The 20,273-nt window shown below is 33.3% G+C and overlaps 1 protein-coding gene across 1 annotated transcript in view; it reads left to right on the top strand.

Moving 5' to 3' along the window:
• Positions 1-20,273, top strand: part of LOC144447224 (uncharacterized) — a 66,680-nt gene that overhangs the window by 23,161 nt on the left and 23,246 nt on the right. The window contains exon 3 of the mRNA XM_078137125.1: positions 7,477-7,507. Coding sequence (XP_077993251.1) covers positions 7,477-7,507 — 31 coding nt within the window. The remainder of the gene's footprint in view (positions 1-7,476; positions 7,508-20,273) is intronic.

Below are 20,273 nucleotides of genomic sequence, written 5' to 3'. Positions count from 1 at the left end.
AGTCTCCCTGTAACAGAAGCAGTGAAGCGTTTCCCAAGAATGTTTTAGAAAGAGAAAATCGATACTCTAATAGAATAATACACTGTAAAGGAAGAACCTACGCAAATTATTGACGAAAAATAGACATGTTGACGTAATTCACGTAAGGAAACGAGGAAAGAAATAAATGAGAGTAGAATTGACAAAATAGCATCAAAATGTAGACATACATCAAAATGTAGACGTACGTGGTATTAACAACTACATATATAGTTTCGTCAAATTCTACAGTGTTAAATATAATCTATTCGTTTCAACGATTCTTAATTCTAAGTGATGTTGAAATTGGAAAATCTGATAGAAGGAAATGTTGTCAGAACACTTGCAGGCTGTCTTAAAGACTATAGCAATCTATTATAATGCATTTCAAGTTGTTCGTCAATTTTTAATCTACTGTCATAACAAGCTGTATGCGTCGAAGCAGGAGAGACCAACAAGTATTGAATGCACTATTTCTAAAATTAGGACAAACGGAATGGAAACGATTGAATTCTATTACTGTTTGATCCTATCTATTTGTCCTAATCCCCGGGGCACAAATTAAACGCTCCTTATAAATCTAGTAGTGAGTGCATTGCTGGACTGCCCATGTAACAGTTGAATGCATAATGAAATAGAACAGTCACTTTAGAATTCCACACGACAATATCACAATGAAAATGTTGAAATTGACAAACATTTTGCCGTTACATGTTACAATGGACACACCTGGATTAAGGTTAGCTAAACACCTGAGTTGTACTTTCATGGGAGATGTTATGGAATACGAAGTGTTGAAATGATTTCTCCAGAAATGTCAACTTAAATCAAACAAATCAACCTGCATAGTTACTTGTGACACACAACGGTTTTCAATTATTCTCCACTCTCATCACTGTTGTATCGACCTGCGAGTTGGCGGTGCTGATAGAATTAGGGGATATTACTGTAACCTTGTTGTTGACCATTAAAACGTCTATTTCCAGGAGGTAGTACAACTGGATGACGTCATCACCACTCTGAGAAAGATAAAAAATTTCACGGCGTGTAAATGAAAATTCAATTTTTAAAAAATTGACAATTCTACAACAAAAATTGAAATATACTCTTAAGGATAGCTAGTATAATGAGGTTAAAATATACTCTTAGGGATAGCTAGTATAATGAGGTTGAAATATACTCTTAAGGATAGCGAGTATAATGAGGTTGAAATATACTCTTACGGATAGCTAGTATAATGAGGTTGAAATATACTCTTACGGATAGCTAGTATAATGAGGTTAAAATATACTCTTAAGGATAGCGAGTATAATGAGGTTGAAATATACTCTTAAGGATAGCTAGTATAATGAGGTTGAAATTTTAAAAAATAACAAACATGTACCAACGATGTTAAGAAAGACGACAATTTCTGTTTAGTTTTATCGGGAAAGGCCTTACATAGAAAATTGTAATGACAGATAAAGTCTTATACACATATGAAACTCGACCAGAGTAGGATGTGTTGAACAACTTCTTAAGAGTGATTACAATATTGCTTGACTTTATATTTATTCCTAATCGTTTGGGAGAATATTCTATGTATATTAAGCATGTACCGTTAACAGCTGACAATTTGACGTTCGTGTTTCTTCACTTCCGTTCCTAATGGTTGCACTGTCTCCGTGCACTGCACGGCAGGCGATTTCACGCCGTTCTCATTATGTTCTCCTTCTGAGACTATAAATCATTGGCCCGGGTATGGCTGCTATGTGATGTATCGAAGTAACACTATAAAATATAATTGTAAATGCGTAACTTAACTCAATCTTCCACAGTGACCGAATAAATTACCATTCGGCAGAATCAAATCGTCTCTCGTCGAAATGTCAAATTTGTTAGCAGGAAACCCATGGGTTTGGGAAAGTGTTTTCGAGTGCAAGACATTCGTAATGATATACCCGAGTAGCCGCCAGGTAAAACAGCGTTGATGTTTACCTCTTGGCGTGGGTGGACATGCAGCCTTTTAAGTTCGAAGAATAATTCGCCAATATACTGTGCTCCTAATACCTTTTGTGATTTCCTCGACATCATTGAAGCCATTATAACTGGAATACAATAAGCAACTGAAAATAGATTACTGTACACATTTTATATATTCCTGAATAATTCGCATTGGAAATTGAACACAGAAGATAAAATCGTTCAGTACGCATACGCTGGGAGTAGTCACCAAATAGAACACCCAAATAGATGTGGCTTTCCAAATCACAACATATTTGAGTTGTGTATTGTGAATACTTTGATGTTCTTGTTTTTTTACCACATTTCGGGTCGAAGTTCTGCGTAGTCGCATGCACACTTCATCACCGTAAAATCTGAATGTGTATTGCGGACATTTGGCCTGACGGGCACTGTGCTCTTTAGAGTCTCGCGTTAGTATTAAAATGAAAGAGAGCATATGGCAAAGGGCGTATTCGAGACTAATTATTTTGACAGTTGAATAGATTCATCAGATCGCACACCTGTGGTTCACGAATGGGCCAATTGTATCACCATGGTAACTGTTGCTGTGGCAACCAATGGAGATGCTGGGAACGATTGTGGTGATTTGCATTTGAGCACTGAATGGTAGATTTAAGTTTTATTTTAACCCCCAATGATTGAGAACTAGTTCATATACACAGGTGGTATAATGACAAACTAAATTAAAGAAGTAACAACTTCTGATTCTAACATATCTAGGTTGCATCGTATCTGACCCAACGACTTGTCGCAAACAAAAAACTGCAAAGTATTACCCTGCTAGTTTTACCTTCTATAAGGGAAGGTTTGTTATTGTTTTGTCTGTCTGTCTGTCTGTCTGTCTGTCTGTCTGTCTGTCTGTCTGTCTGTCTGTCTGTGGACACGATATCTCAATTACTAATGCACAACTTCTAATGAATGTGGGACAAGTCTTTCTTATGGTAATGGAAAGAAATAAGTAGGTTCTGGTAGACATTCTATGATTATTACTAATAATTTGCATAATGAACGAATTTCATTAATTAGACCTTATCTTAAGAATGCAAGCTTTAAATTCTATATAACTTAGTAAAATAGATAGATCAACAATAACACACACGTGTTCTGTACATATTGTTGATATATAGCAGTAAGTGTCAATTACTTATTTTCATAATTAATGATTTTCTGCAATGACGCCTTATCTTAAGAATGCAAGCTCGAATTGTATGTAAGTTGGTACATACATGTACAAATCGCATGTGTCCTATATAAAGTTTGCTGCTGTATGTAGCTTTTGATTTTAAAGAGCAATTTGCATAATTAATTGTCATTGACAATTAGGCAACATTGTAAGAATGCAATTTTCAAATCGCATATGATTATGTACATGTACAAACATTGATAATAACAAAGTTTAAGAACATTATTAAGCTTACAGCCGTGGCTATTGATTTTAGATAATTTTAGTCATTTGCATAATAGTGATGTTTGGTAATAAGGCAATATCTTAAGAATGGAAGCCATACATTTCATATAATTTGACACATGCATTGGTGATGACACAGTGCACGAGCTTTATGAAGTTTGTTGGCGTTGCTTTTGATTTCAATGAGTAATTTGCATAGCTAATTATTTTTAGCCATTCAAATCATTTGTGATTTACATACGATGATAATAACATACTGCATGTACAACATAAAACTTACAGATTTTAGTTTTGATTTTTCGCATTTTATCTTAATTGTGTAAGGTATGTCCAATATCGTTTCATGATGCCGTTTTAATTTCCTTGAGTCAGATTGGTCAATCACAGAGTTCCTTTTATGTTGACCGCTTTTCTAACATGGCTGCCTCTGTCATCTAATTTAATGTCCTTGTTGTCGAAAGGTCTTGAACATGAAGACGTTGACATATCTTTAATAGCAAAGCATTTAAAATGTTATCAGTGGACAGGATGTGTTTCTGATAAGCCCGACATGAAGCGGAAAGTAAATTTGCTACAGTCGACACAACGATGCAAGCCATTGGGCATTGAGTTGTCGATAGCGGCCAATCAGGTTAACCGTTTGAATGCGAGCTAAAATATATGAGTTTCAATGAAGTTCCTTCAAGGTATTTGACGGAGCGATAGATATCGTAGTCATTATGTCTTGATTATTCAAGCGTCACAACTTTGGTTGTCATATTACTTCTCACTCACGCACGTTTGTAGTATATGTCTAAAATATTGCCTGACATTAGGTATTAGATCCAATACACTTGGCAATAACATACAATATCACTGCTAAGGATACATACATACATACATACATACATACATACATACATACATACATACATACATACATACATACATACATACATACATGCATGCATGCATGCATGCATGCAGGCAGGCAGGCAGGCAGGCACACACACACACACACACACACACACACACATACATACATACATACACACACACACACATACATACATACATACATACATACATACATACATACATACATACATACATACATACATACATACATACATACATATACAAGGTGTCACAATACCTCTGTAAGCATTTCTGACGAGTGAAAACATCAACCAACTCACCGGAAATAGATATTTCGTATTCTTGCTCTATTTGTTCAATACGTCTAAAATTTGACTTTTTCTTGTGACGCATCCTTGATGTACAGGAAATGATTCTGCTCTAACTCGACTTCATTAATCAATTCTAATGGTCAGGGCGTGTCTGTTTTATTTGAGCTGAGAATATCACAGTGATATAATAAACTATAGCTGTCAGCATTATTTCTGTTACGACTTGTAAGCTCTAATAGGCTATATATACAGATGAGATAGAATTGCAGTAAAGAGTACGTGGATTTGCCTTAGGGAGCATTCGTTTTTTTACGGGGAGGGGGTCGGTGGAATTCAGGGAGGAGGGTTGACTTTTACAAAGCAGTTTTTAGGGGGGGGGGGTCAAATTTTATATCCAATGGTTTGGGGGGTGGTCAATTTTTACAACAGATTTGTATGGAATCATAGCAAAAAATAACAGAATTGACAAAAAAATGTACAAAACAGAATACAAACATGTCTTTATTCTGTCTGATCAGGTGATAACAAGTAAAAAAAAAGAAAACACAGAATCACAAAAATAAAACTTTCAGGCTGTGGCAATATAATGACATACCTCACTTTTAAAACTCTTTAAAAACTCTTTAAAAACAACAGAACTCATTCAAATTAATTTTTGACCACTTACCAAACATATCAAAGAAACAATTGACCTGAGTGAATTCCACCATAAAAATCGTAAAATGGCCGCCACGTGGCCCCGGCCGGCGGGGACTAACAAACATATATAAGAACACAAAAGAGATAGTTACTAAGTTAGTCTGACGAGTCACTTTGACTCTTCAGTTCACTGTAGTCAACTGTATCTACAGATCCACTTTGTTCCGTGTCACTTTGACTGTCAAGTTCACTCAGGTCAATTGTTTCTTTGCTATCAGTGGCTAAGTGGTCAAAAATTAATTTGAATGAGTGCTCATCAATATATTTCAAGTTGTACATGGGCACAAGCAATTTGGCTTCCGATGCATTTACAGAGCTAACATTACCAATTAATACCATGGTGGCTGGTGCTGGTCTACCAGTATCAAAAGGGTGAAATTACACCATTATAATCTTGTTATACAGAGTCTCTACACGGCGTTGTAATGCTTGCATTTTTCTCTGTCTCGCCTTTCTGTTGTTTTCTTTTTTTGATCTGGCAGGGGTTTTCATTCTTGAAAATGAGCAGTCAAAAATTTCTCTTGATTTCTGTAGTAGATCGGAAATTTTCTTGGTGAGTTCCTTGCAATGTTGCAGTTCGATGCGACACCTATTCAGGTACTCATCATTCATGTGATGGTTGAACGAATAATGGTGACTCGAAAAGTGACTCTGAAAGTGATAGCAGTGACATTGAAAATGAACTCTTTCACACAACAAGATCAGACAGACAGTGTACTACTTGGAAGTCACGGAACTACATGGACTAGGTTTCATGGTCCATTATGTGATATGTCGAACAAACACTCATATAAGTCAAGTGTTTCATAAATCTATTATAAATCAAGTGAAAAATTTTTATAGGGGGGGGGGTCACATTTTACAATTGATGGACTTAGGGGGGGGGGGTCAAATTTTAGAAAAGTAATTTTTAGGGGGTTGCTTTTTACATTTAATTCATACCTCAAATTCCACCGACCGACCCCCTCCCCGTAAAAAACGAATGCTCCCTTAGGTTTATCAGGATGTAGACTTATCAAAAGAAACGCTAAAGTGTAGCAGTACAAAAAAAGGGAATGCTTTTAAAATAGTAAAACAACTTACAATGAACACAGTAAAAACACAGAAAAAATTCATACATAATTGACCGTAAAGTGGAAAAAAGTGATAGAGAAAAAACCCAGAATTTCTAATTAAATTCTAAACAAGGTGTATTACATTATAAAGATACTAACCATAGATTTATTACATTATAAAGATACTAACCATAGATTTATTACATTATAAAGATACTAACCATAGATTTATTATGATACTAACCTTAGTTCTATTACATTTTAATTAGATTTATCACATTATAATGATACTAACCTTAGTTTTATTACATTATAATGATACTAACCTTAGTTTTATTACATTATAATGATACTAACCTTAGTTCTATTACATTTTAATTAGATTCATCACAATATAATGATACTAACCTTAGTTTTATTACATTTTAATTAGATTTATTACATTCTAATTATACTAACCTTAGTTTTATTACATTCTAATTAGATTTATTACATTATAATGATTCTAATTCAATTTATCACATTATAAAGATACTAACCTTAGTTTTATTACATTATAATTAAATTTATCACATTATAATGATACTAACCTTAGTTGTATTACATTATAATTAGATTTATCACATTATAATGATATTAACCTTAGTTTTATTACATTCTAATTAGATTTATCACATTATAATGATACTAACCTTAGATTTATTACATTATAATGATACTAACCTTAGTTTTATTACATTATAATGAAACTAACCTTAGTTTTAATATATTATAATTATATTTATCACATTATAATGATACTAACCTTAGTTTTATTACATTATAATTAGATTTATCACATTATAATGATACTAACCTTAGTTTTATTATATTATAATTAGATTTATCACATTATAATGATATTAACCTTAGTTTTATTACATTATAATTAGATTTATCACATTATAATTATACTAACCTTAGATTTATTACATTATAATGATACTAACCTTAGTTTTATTACATTATAATGATACTAACCTTAGTTTTATTACATTATAATGACACTAACCTTAGTTTTATTATATTATAATTATATTTATCACATTATAATGATACTAACCTTAGTTTTATTACATTATAGGTAAATGAAGATACCAAAGAAGAAATACTTGGTAAGAACTTTATTTTGTATTGTTTTACTTATTATTAACCATGTATTTCAGTATGGTAAATTAACCATGTACACAGCCTATGTGTATTTCAGTATGGTAAATTAACCATGTACACAGCCTATGTGTATTTCAGTATGGTAAATTAACCATGTACACAGCCTATGTGTATTTCAGTATGAGAAATTAACCATGTACACAGCCTATGTGTATTTCAATATGGTAAATTAACCATGTACACAGCTTATGTGTATTTCAATATGATAAATTAACCATGTACACAGCCTATGTGTATTTCAGTATGGTAAATTAACCATGTACACAGCCTATGTGTATTTCAGTATGGTAAATTAACCATGTACACAGCCTATGTGTATTTCAGTATGGTAAATTAACCATGTACACAGCTTATGTGTATTTCAATATGATAAATTAACCATGTACACAGCCTATGTGTGTTTCAGTATGGTAAATTAACCATGTACACAGCCTATGTGTATTTCAATATGAGAAATTAACCATGTACACAGCCTTTGTGTATTTCAATATCAGAAATTAACCATGTACACAGCCTAATGTGTATTTCAGTATGAGAAATTAACCATGTACACAGCCAATGTGTATTTCAATATCAGAAATTAACCATGTACACAGCCTATGTGTATTTCAATATCAGAAATTAACCATGTACACAGCCTATGTGTATTTCAATATGAGAAATTAACCATGTACACAGCCTATGTGTATTTCAATATGAGAAATTAACCATGTACACAGGCTATGTGTATTTCAATATGAGAAATTAACCATGTACACAGTACAGCCTATGTGTATTTCAATATCAGAAATTAACCATGTACACAGCCTATGTGTATTTCAGTATGATAAATTAATCATATACACAGCCTATGTGCATTTCAATATGAGAAATTAACCATATACACAGCTTATGTGTATTTCAGTATGATATATTAACCATATACACAGCCTATGTGTATTTCAATATGAGAAATTAACCATGTACACAGGCTATGTGTATTTCAATATGAGAAATTAACCATGTACACAGGCTATCAATATGAGAAATTAACCATATACACAGCCTTTGTGTATTTCAATATCAGAAATTAACCATGTACAAAGGCTATGTGTATTTCAATATGATAAATTAACCATGTACACAGCCTATATGTATTTCAATATGAGAAATTAACCATGTACACAGCCTATGTGTATTTCAGTATGGTAAATTAACAATGTACACAGCCTATGTGTATTTCAATATCAGAAATTAACCATGTACACAGCCTATGTGTATTTCAATATGAGAAATTAACCATATACACAGCCTATGTGTATTTCAATATGAGAAATTAACCATGTACACAGGCTAAGTGTATTTCAATATGAGAAATTAACCATGTACACAGGCTATGTGTATTTCAATATGAGAAATTAACCATGTACACAGCCTATGTGTATTTCAGTATGGTAAATTAACCATGTACACAGCCTATGTGTATTTCAGTATGGTAAATTAACCATGTACACAGCCTATGTGTATTTCAAATTTCAATTTCATGAGTTCAAGCTAAGGCTTAAAAAAAATGTTTGGTCCAGTTACCCGACCCCATCTGGTTTTTTGCTGCTGACCCTAAATTTTTTTAATTTTTTTTTACATTTGAGAAAAAAGTAATAAAATCGCGAAAATTGTGAAGTCTCGCCAGAAATAGTGGATGCGGAAACTGACATCACTGTTCTTCCAGTTTTAATGGTTGTACATCTGATGGAAAGAAACCAATAACACAGAGACCATATGGAAAACAACAGAAAATATAACTACCTGAACTGGACACATGAAAAAAAGTATAATAGAATTAATTAAAAAAATATACCTACCCACCTATTCTAATTGAGTCTAATCGGAACCACACACATTCTTTTTATTAGGCTTTTATTAGGAATAAAATGACTATCTTATAATTATCAGAAATTAACCATGTACACAGCCTATGTGTATTTCAATATCAGAAATTAACCATGTACACAGCCTATGTGTATTTCAATATCAGAAATTAACCATGTACACAGCCTATGTGTATTTCAATATCAGAAATTAACCATGTACACAGCCTATGTGTATTTCAATATCAGAAATTAACCATGTACACAGCCTATGTGTATTTCAATATCAGAAATTAACCATGTACACAGCCTATGTGTATTTCAATATCAGAAATTAACCATGTACACAGTACAGCCTATGTGTATTTCAATATCAGAAATTAACCATGTACACAGCCTATGTGTATTTCAACGTGAGAAATTAACCATGTACACAGGCTATATGTATTTCAGTATGAAGAATTAACCATATACAAAGCCTATGTGTATTTCAATATCAGAAATTAACCATATACACAGCCTATGTGTATTTCAGTATGATATATTAACCATATACACAGCCTATGTGTATTTCAGTATGGTAAATTAACCATGTACACAGCCTTTGTGTATTTCAATATCAGAAATTAACCATGTACAAAGGCTATGTGTATTTCAATATGATAAATTAACCATGTACACAGCCTATGTGTATTTCAATATAAGAAATTAACCCTGTACACAGCCTATGTGTATTTCAGTATGGTAAATTAACCATGTACACAGCCTATGTGTATTTCAATATCAGAAATTAACCATGTACACAGCCTATGTGTATTTCAATGTGAGAAATTAACCATATACACAGCCTTATGTGTATTTCAATATGAGAAATTAACCATGTACACAGGCTATGTGTATTTCAATATGAGAAATTAACCATGTACACAGGCTATGTGTATTTCAATATGAGAAATTAACCATATACACAGCCTTTGTGTATTTCAATATCAGAAATTAACCATGTACAAAAGCTATGTGTATTTCAATATGAGAAATTAACCATGTACACAGCCTATGTGTATTTCAGTATGGTAAATTAACCATGTACACAGCCTATGTGTATTTCAATATGAGAAATTAACCATGTACACAGCCTATGTGTATTTCAATATGAGAAATTAACCATGTACACACTCGCGAGGCTATGTGTATTTCAATATGAGAAATTAACCATGTACACAGGCTATGTGTATTTCAATATGAGAAATTAACCATGTACACAGGCTATGTGTATTTCAGTATGGTAAATTAACCATGTACACAGCATGTGTATTTCAATATCAGAAATTAACCATGTACACAGCCTATGTGTATTTCAATATGAGAAATTAACCATATACATAGCCTATGTGTATTTCAATATGAGAAATTAACCATGTACACAGCCGATGTGTATTTCAATATGAGAAATTAACCATGTACACAGCCTATGTGTATTTCAGTATGGTAAATTAACCATGTACACAGCCTATGTGTATTTCAGTATGGTAAATTAACCATGTACACAGCCTATGTGTATTTCAAATTTCAATTTCATGAGTTCAAGCTAAGGCTTAAAAAAAAACGTTTGGTTCCAGTTACCCGACCCCATCTGGTTTTTTGCTGCCGACCCTAAATTTTTTAAATTTTTTTTTACATTTGAGAAAAAAGTAATAAAATCGCGCAAATTGTGAAGTCTCGCCAGAAATAGTGGATGCGGAAACTGACATCACTGTTCTTCCAGTTTTAATGGTTGTACATGTGATGGAAAGAAACCAATAACACAGAGACCATATGGAAAACAACAAAAAATATAACTACCTGAACTGGACACATGAAAAAAAAATATAATAGAATTAATTTAAAAAATATATCTACCCACCTATTCTAATTGAGTGTAATCGGAACCACACACATTCTTTTTATTAGGCTTTTATTAGGAATAAAATGACTATCATATAATTATTTCATAACAAGGGTGTACGAGTAATATAGTGTGTGTGTGTGTGTGTGACCCTTAAGTAAAGATTACTCTCGTGGGCATGTGTTTTCACATTATTTAGGTGGTGCGTGTATGTGTAATTCTAACAGTGATCAATATATTAAAACTCTAGATAACAAGTCTTCATTATCAGTACTCTACCCCCGGACGACACTGCCAAGTACCATCCCTATGGTTTATGTTATTACGCAGAGGATTATATGAAATGGCAATTATATCACCGTGTAAATATTTTTACTGGATACTATTTTAAGAAACATCAAAGGAAGAATAGTTGTCAGCTGACTGGCAGTACAGGAAATTGACAAATCGTACACACGTCATTGATTACGTAGGTGCATCGGCTATGACGTCAAAGTGACAACAACGCAATATAATTAGTGATGGTTAGGGAGTTACTACGAGTGGCCTCAGTTTGGCTCTAGTCTAGTCAATAGATCAAGAGCTGTTGCCTGCGTCAATCAACCTGATCAATCAAATAAAACGACTCAATTATTTTCTAAATCTGGCATTCTAAACCGTAATTGTTGCCACGGAAAGTAGTTGCACAGTTAGTCACTGTAAAACACGGATATTGTGACGTTCAAAGAAAAAAAATACATTTTCCTTCTCAGAAGTTCTCAATCTTCGGCGTTGATAACAGATTATTGGTACTGCACAATACATTGTGTGTTAAACTATATTCCTTGTATGATATCAATGATTGCATACTCAGGTCTCTTGCCTTACTTTGCTCCCTGGCAATTGTAGACAGTAAATACATTTCGTGTTGGATCACCTGAATTTGATTTCAGGCTTGGAATTGAATCTAAAAATGTACACTGCCATCTGTCTTAATCATAAGTACACATGGACCGAAATTTTCATACGTAAAACTATGTGATGGATTGATTGATCATATACCAAAATAGAAATCACTTACAGTCAAACACATGCCATTTGAATAGTTTGTATGTATGTATGTATGTATGTATATATGTATGTATGTATGTATGTTCAGTTTTGTGTTTGATCCCTTTCCCCATGTGGATCCGTACGTTATATGTACAAGTATTTTGTTCATTTCCATGATGCATGTACCGTTTGTCAATGCAAATGACATGTCCACCTATTTTTATTGTTAATTTTCCATAGCACCAGTGTTGCAGCCAGCCAACCGGATGGACTGACTGACGGATTGACAGACAGACATACAGACACACCACCACCACCACCACCACCACCACCACCACCAACAACAACAACAACAACAATGATAATAATAATAATAATAATAATAATAATAATAATAATAATAATAATAATAATAATAATAATAATAACAATAACAATAACAACGATAACAACAAACAATGGACAGACACACGAACGCTTTAATGGAATTTGAATCATCCAGACATTTGAAACCGGAGAATGCATATATGAGCATAGAATAAACGTGTTCATTTCATAATTGATATTAGCATGATATATATATATATATATATATATATATATATATATATATATATATATATATATATATATATATATATATATATATATATATATATATATATATATATATATATATATATATATATATATAACTCGGTGAGTGTCAATCTGATAAGACAGTGCTCTATACCGCAGTGGCAGAGCGCAATAGTTGTGGTAGTACTGGAACTCTTTCTTGGTTGTAACTCGGAGTTTCACGCATTGCGCGATCATCAGACAACTGTAGTGGGGTAGTTTTTTATGCCGAGTTCACAAAAGGGGTCATTTTATGAACATCTGTAGCCATAGTAACTATACTCACCATAATATGTGGGCTATTTTTCCAAAAAATTAAAATTTCATGAAAAATGTACAAAAATGTTTCCTTGCTTTGGAGTAAATAGAGAAGAACAGAGAAATAACTTTATTACATAATATATACATAATTATATATAACAATATACATTGAACACAAAAGGAATAAGGTAGAGTTCAGCTGGGTATGTATATATTTATATATTTTACGGTAATCGTGATAGGAAATTGTTTTGTACGTTGGCGACTACTTACGATCTCTACGGTATCGTATTGTGTATTTGTCCATTAAACGAAACAGAAATGAATCCATCTTACCTTTATCGACCACAGTACACCAACACCACACAGTGTGTGTGGCCACTTGGACATGTCGATCTAATTGAATGTGTATGTTGTATTACGACTGAACCTTAAGAAGAGATGATACTCCGCCTACTTCTCTTACGATAAATTTCAGTAAGAGTATATTTTTTAAAAATATAAACCGAAACTATTTGTTGAATTTTTGGCTTGCCTTGGGTCATATCACGAAGTATGACTGTGTACATGGAATCATTATTAATACTGAAGCAGGTGGTAGTAATAATCACATTTTATCACAATCTATTATTAGCATAATAGAAAAAATGCCTCTAACATACAAAACATCTCTCAATATGTAATCATCAAGTTTCTACATCGTGTCTTGCAACAAAAGCAAAGTAGTAGCTTTGGGCATATTAGACCGCTGACTGCCACGTGACCACGTTGTGACTACCACGTGACCACGTTGTGCGACGTTTTGTGACAATCTATAAATGAACAAGATTTGTTTTTAAAATCAGCGACATGCGACTTTTTGAAATTCTGAAATTCTCGAACAAGGTCAAAAATATAACCATATATATATGTAAGTGTGCTAAAGGCATGAAATACATTTTAAAAAATCCAATTACAGTCTTCCGACTGAATGACCCCTACCAAATAGAAAATGACGTGTAGATTACATGTTGTATTCATTCCATGCATAGAGAAAGTAGTAGTATGAGCAGTCCTTTACATCTTTCTTGTATGCTAGTGTGAAGTTTTGTGTTGACAATATTATTCTCTCCATGTATATCATTTCAGAATTACCTCTAAATCTACCGCATATTATCTGGTATTGATAATATTAACTCTAGTATAGCGTAAATCACACATAATTAGGACGTTCCAGATATCTCTGTCACCCGTTGTTCATTATCAAATTGAAATCAAAGGCTGACATATTTTACCGCGTGAAGATTCAATCAACAACTTACTAAATAAAACTGTCGCTGCATTGTCAGTGTCAACACCAAAGAATGTGCACTCTCGATCACTAAAGGCATGAAATAAATTTCAAAAAAGTCCAATTACAGTGTTGTACTCATTCGGCATTGGTAGATCCCGGCATTAGTAGATGCAGTATGCATATTGTATACTCACATGTCCACGTCCCTGGTCGTTTTACAACTAAAGCAAATCCATGTCTATGTAGGACCAAGGGTCCATTTCACGTATCGTAGCACAACTATCACACACGTATAACCAAGTAAATGAATACTAAACATCGCAAGTTTTATTTAAATAACTTGCAAATGCCAAAATTGACATCTGTCAATGCCGGTGACCCGTGCAGCGGATTGCCGTACGTGAGAATATTGTCATCGAAAAACTATCATTCTAAGATATAATTCAGAGTTGTATGAATTCAACAACATGGCATAACATCTGGTGCTGTATCTCTGTCACCTCCTGGCATTGTACAGTTCATGTAGACACATAGATTGTATTAGTATTAGTAAACAGACATAACATGTATGATATACAAGGCTCTTTTAAGCTGTAGAAAAAGAAATCGATTTTAGTGATGAAACAATGCAATCTATTTATATAGCATCTTTAATGTGGTGATAAGAACACAATACGTCTCAGTTTGTTTCCTGATATCACCGTAAATACAACGACAGCCACTCCCTTTACCCCTTAGGCGCTAAAAGCTTTACTCAGTAACGTCAGACTCAGTTTCAATTACACCCAACTAAAGCTAGATGGCCAGCACAGGAAAATTTGACTAAACTGAAACTTATCTGATGTTCTAAAAAGCCATTCAAACCATTTGGATGCATCAATGTGTCCTAATGTACAACTAGCTAAGTCACTCCGACGTGAATCCGACACTGATTGATCAGTGATTCAAAGACAGTACAACTTTTTCGTTCAATATAATGACGACTAGACATAAGATTAATATGATGAAAACGAAATATCGGGTAATATATTGGTCAATACATTGAGTAATAAATCGGCCAATACATCGGTCGATACATTGGGTAATACATCGGACATTACATCGGTCAATACATTGGGTGATATATCGGTACATCGGTCAGTACATCGGTCAATACATTGGGTGATATATCGGTTTATCGGTCAGTACATCGGTCAATACATTGGGTGATATATCGGTATATCGGTCAGTACATCGGTCAATACATTGGGTGATATATCGGTTTATCGGTCAGTACATCGGTCAATACATTGGGTGATATATCTGTATATCGGTCAGTACATCGGTCAATACATTGGGTGATATATCGGTATATCGGTCAGTACATCGGTCAATACATTGGGTGATATATCGGTATATCGGTCAGTACATCGGTCAATACATTGGGTGATATATCGGTTTATCGGTCAGTACATCGGTCAATACATTGGGTGATATATCTGTATATCGGTCAGTACATCGGTCAATACATTGGGTGATATATCGGTATATCGGTCAGTACATCGGTCAATACATTGGGTGATATATCGGTATATCGGTCAGTACATCGGTCAATACATTGGGTGATATATCGGTTTATCGGTCAGTACATCGGTCAATACATTGGGTGATATATCGGTATATCGGTCAGTACATCGGTCAATACATTGGGTGATATATCGGTTTATCGGTCAGTACATCGGTCAATACATTGGGTGATATATCGGTATATCGGTCAGTACATCGGTCAATACATTGGGTGATATATCGGTATATCGGTCAGTACATCGGTCAATACATTGGGTGATATATCGGTATATCGGTCAGTACATCGGTCAATACATTGGGTGATATATCGGTATATCGGTCAGTACATCGGTCAATACATTGGGTGATATATCGGTTTATCGGTCAGTACATCGGTCAATACATTGGGTGATATATCGGTATATCGGTCAGTACATCGGTCAATACATTGGGTGATATATCGGTATATCGGTCAGTACATCGGTCAATACATTGGGTGATATATCGGTATATCGGTCAGTACATCGGTCAATACATTGGGTGATATATCGGTATATCGGTCAGTACATCGGTCAATACATTGGGTGATATATCGGTATATCGGACAGTACATCGGTCAGTGGATTGGTCAGTGGACCGGTCAATACATTGAATAATAAATCGGACAGTGGATCGGTCAATACATTGGGTGATATATCGATACATCGGACAATACATTAGTATAGTTTGCTATGGCAACGTGTTGCAATCATTATTATAGTTTGCTATGGCAACGTGTTGCAATCAATATTATAGTTTGCTATGGCAAAGTGTTGAAATCATTATTATAGTTTGCTATGGCAAAGTGTTGCAATCATTATTATAGTTTGTTATGGCAAAGTGTTGCAATCAATATTATAGTTTGTTATGGCAAAGTGTTGCAATCATTATTATAGTTTGCTATGGCAAAGTGTTGAAATCACTATTATAGTTTGCTATGGCAAAGTGTTGAAATCACTATTATAGTTTGTTATGGCAAAGTGTTGCAATCAATATTATAGTTTGTTATGGCAAAGTGTTGCAATCACTATTATAGTTTGCTATGGCAAAGTGTTGCAATAATTATCATAGTTTGCTATGGCAAAGTGTTGAAATCACTATTATAGTTTGCTATGGCAAAGTGTTGCAATCATTATTATAGTTTGTTATGGCAACGTGTTGAAATCACTATTATAGTTTGCTATGGCAAAGTGTTGCAATCATTATTATAGTTTGCTATGGCAACGTGTTGCAATCAATATTATAGTTTGCTATGGCAAAGTGTTGAAATCACTATTATAGTTTGCTATGGCAAAGTGTTGCAATAATTATCATAGTTTGCTATGGCAAAGTGTTGCAATCAATATTATAGTTTGCTATGGCAAAGTGTTGCAATCACTATTATAGTTTGTTATGGCAAAGTGTTGCAATCATTATTATAGTTTGTTATGGCAAAGTGTTGCAATCATTATTATAGTTTGCTATGGCAAAGTGTTGAAATCACTATTATAGTTTGCTATGGCAAAGTGTTGCAATCATTATTATAGTTTGTTATGGCAAAGTGTTGCAATCATTATTATAGTTTGCTATGACAAAGTGTTGAAATCACTATTATAGTTTGCTATGGCAAAGTGTTGCAATCACTATTATAGTTTGTTATGGCAAAGTGTTGCAATCATTATTATAGTTTGTTATGGCAAAGTGTTGCAATCATTATTATAGTTTGCTATGGCAAAGTGTTGAAATCACTATTATAGTTTGCTATGGCAAAGTGTTGCAATCATTATTATAGTTTGCTGTGGCAAAGTGTTGCAATAATTATTATAGTTTGCTATGGCAAAGTGTTGAAATCACTATTATAGTTTGCTATGGCAAAGTGTTGCAATCATTATTATAGTTTGTTATGGCAAAGTGTTGCAATCATTATTATAGTTTGCTATGGCAAAGTGTTGAAATCACTATTATAGTTTGCTATGGCAAAGTGTTGCAATCACTATTATAGTTTGTTATGGCAAAGTGTTGCAATCATTATTATAGTTTGTTATGGCAAAGTGTTGCAATCATTATTATAGTTTGCTATGGCAAAGTGTTGAAATCACTATTATAGTTTGCTATGGCAAAGTGTTGCAATCATTATTATAGTTTGCTGTGGCAAAGTGTTGCAATAATTATTATAGTTTGCTATGGCAAAGTGTTGAAATCACTATTATAGTTTGCTATGGCAAAGTGTTGAAATCACTATTATAGTTTGCTATGGCAAAGTGTTGCAATCATTATTATAGTTTGCTATGGCAAAGTGTTGCAATCAATATTATAGTTTGCTATGGCAAAGTGTTGCAATCATTATTATAGTTTGCTATGGCAAAGTGTTGCAATCATTATTATAGTTTGCTATGGCAAAGTGTTGCAATCATTATTATAGTTTGCTGTGGCAAAGTGTTGCAATCATTATTATAGTTTGTTATGGCAAAGTGTTGCAATAATTATTATAGTTTGCTGTGGCAAAGTGTTGCAATAATTATTATAGTTTGCTATGGCAAAGTGTTGCAATCATTATTATAGTTTGTTATGGCAAAGTGTTGCAATCAATATTATAGTTTGCTATGGCAAAGTGTTGCAATCATTATTATTGTTTGCTATGGCAAAGTGTTGCAATCATTATTATAGTTTGCTATGGCAAAGTGTTGCAATAATTATCATAGTTTGCTATGGCAAAGTGTTGCAATCAATATTATAGTTTGCTATGGCAAAGTGTTGCAATAATTATTATAGTTTGCTATGGCAAAGTGTTGCAATCATTATTATAGTTTGCTATGGCAAAGTGTTGCAATCATTATTATAGTTTGCTATGGCAAAGTGTTGCAATCATTATTATAGTTTGCTATGGCAAAGTGTTGCAATCATTATTATAGTTTGCTATGGCAAAGTGTTGCAATCATTATTATAGTTTGCTGTGGCAAAGTGTTGCAATCATTATTATAGTTTGCTATGGCAAAGTGTTGAAATCACTATTATAGTTTGCTATGGCAAAGTGTTGAAATCACTATTATAGTTTGCTATGGCAAAGTGTTGCAATCATTATTATAGTTTGCTATGGCAAAGTGTTGCAATCAATATTATAGTTTGCTATGGCAAAGTGTTGCAATCATTATTATAGTTTGCTATGGCAAAGTGTTGCAATCATTATTATAGTTTGCTATGGCAAAGTGTTGCAATCATTATTATAGTTTGCTGTGGCAAAGTGTTGCAATCATTATTATAGTTTGTTATGGCAAAGTGTTGCAATAATTATTATAGTTTGCTGTGGCAAAGTGTTGCAATAATTATTATAGTTTGCTATGGCAAAGTGTTGCAATCATTATTATAGTTTGTTATGGCAAAGTGTTGCAATCAATATTATAGTTTGCTATGGCAAAGTGTTGCAATCATTATTATAGTTTGCTATGGCAAAGTGTTGCAATCATTATTATAGTTTGCTATGGCAAAGTGTTGCAATCATTATTATAGTTTGCTATGGCAAAGTGTTGCAATAATTATCATAGTTTGCTATGGCAAAGTGTTGCAATCAATATTATAGTTTGCTATGGCAAAGTGTTGCAATAATTATTATAGTTTGCTATGGCAAAGTGTTGCAATCATTATTATAGTTTGCTATGGCAAAGTGTTGCAATCATTATTATAGTTTGCTATGGCAAAGTGTTGCAATCATTATTATAGTTTGCTATGGCAAAGTGTTGCAATCATTATTATAGTTTGCTATGGCAAAGTGTTGCAATCATTATTATAGTTTGCTGTGGCAAAGTGTTGCAATCATTATTATAGTTTGTTATGGCAAAGTGTTGCAATAATTATTATAGTTTGTTATGGCAAAGTGTTGCAATCATTATTATAGTTTGTTATGGCAAAGTGTTGCAATCATTATTATAGTTTGTTATGGCAAAGTGTTGCAATCATTATTATAGTTTGTTATGGCAAAGTGTTGCAATAATTATTATAGTTTGCTATGGCAAAGTGTTGCAATCATTATTATAGTTTGCTATGGCAAAGTGTTGCAATCATTATTATAGTTTGCTATGGCAAAGTGTTGCAATCATTATTATAGTTTGCTATGGCAAAGTGTTGCAATCATTATTATAGTTTGCTGTGGCAAAGTGTTGCAATAATTATTATAGTTTGCTATGGCAAAGTGTTGCAATCATTATTATAGTTTGTTATGGCAAAGTGTTGCAATC

Source organism: Glandiceps talaboti, chromosome 16 (genome assembly GCF_964340395.1).
Source record: "Glandiceps talaboti chromosome 16, keGlaTala1.1, whole genome shotgun sequence".
NCBI classification, from domain to species: Eukaryota; Metazoa; Hemichordata; class Enteropneusta; family Spengelidae; genus Glandiceps; species Glandiceps talaboti.
The sequence above is the reverse complement of the archived record's forward strand: the minus strand, read 5'-3'. Positions and strand labels throughout refer to the sequence as shown.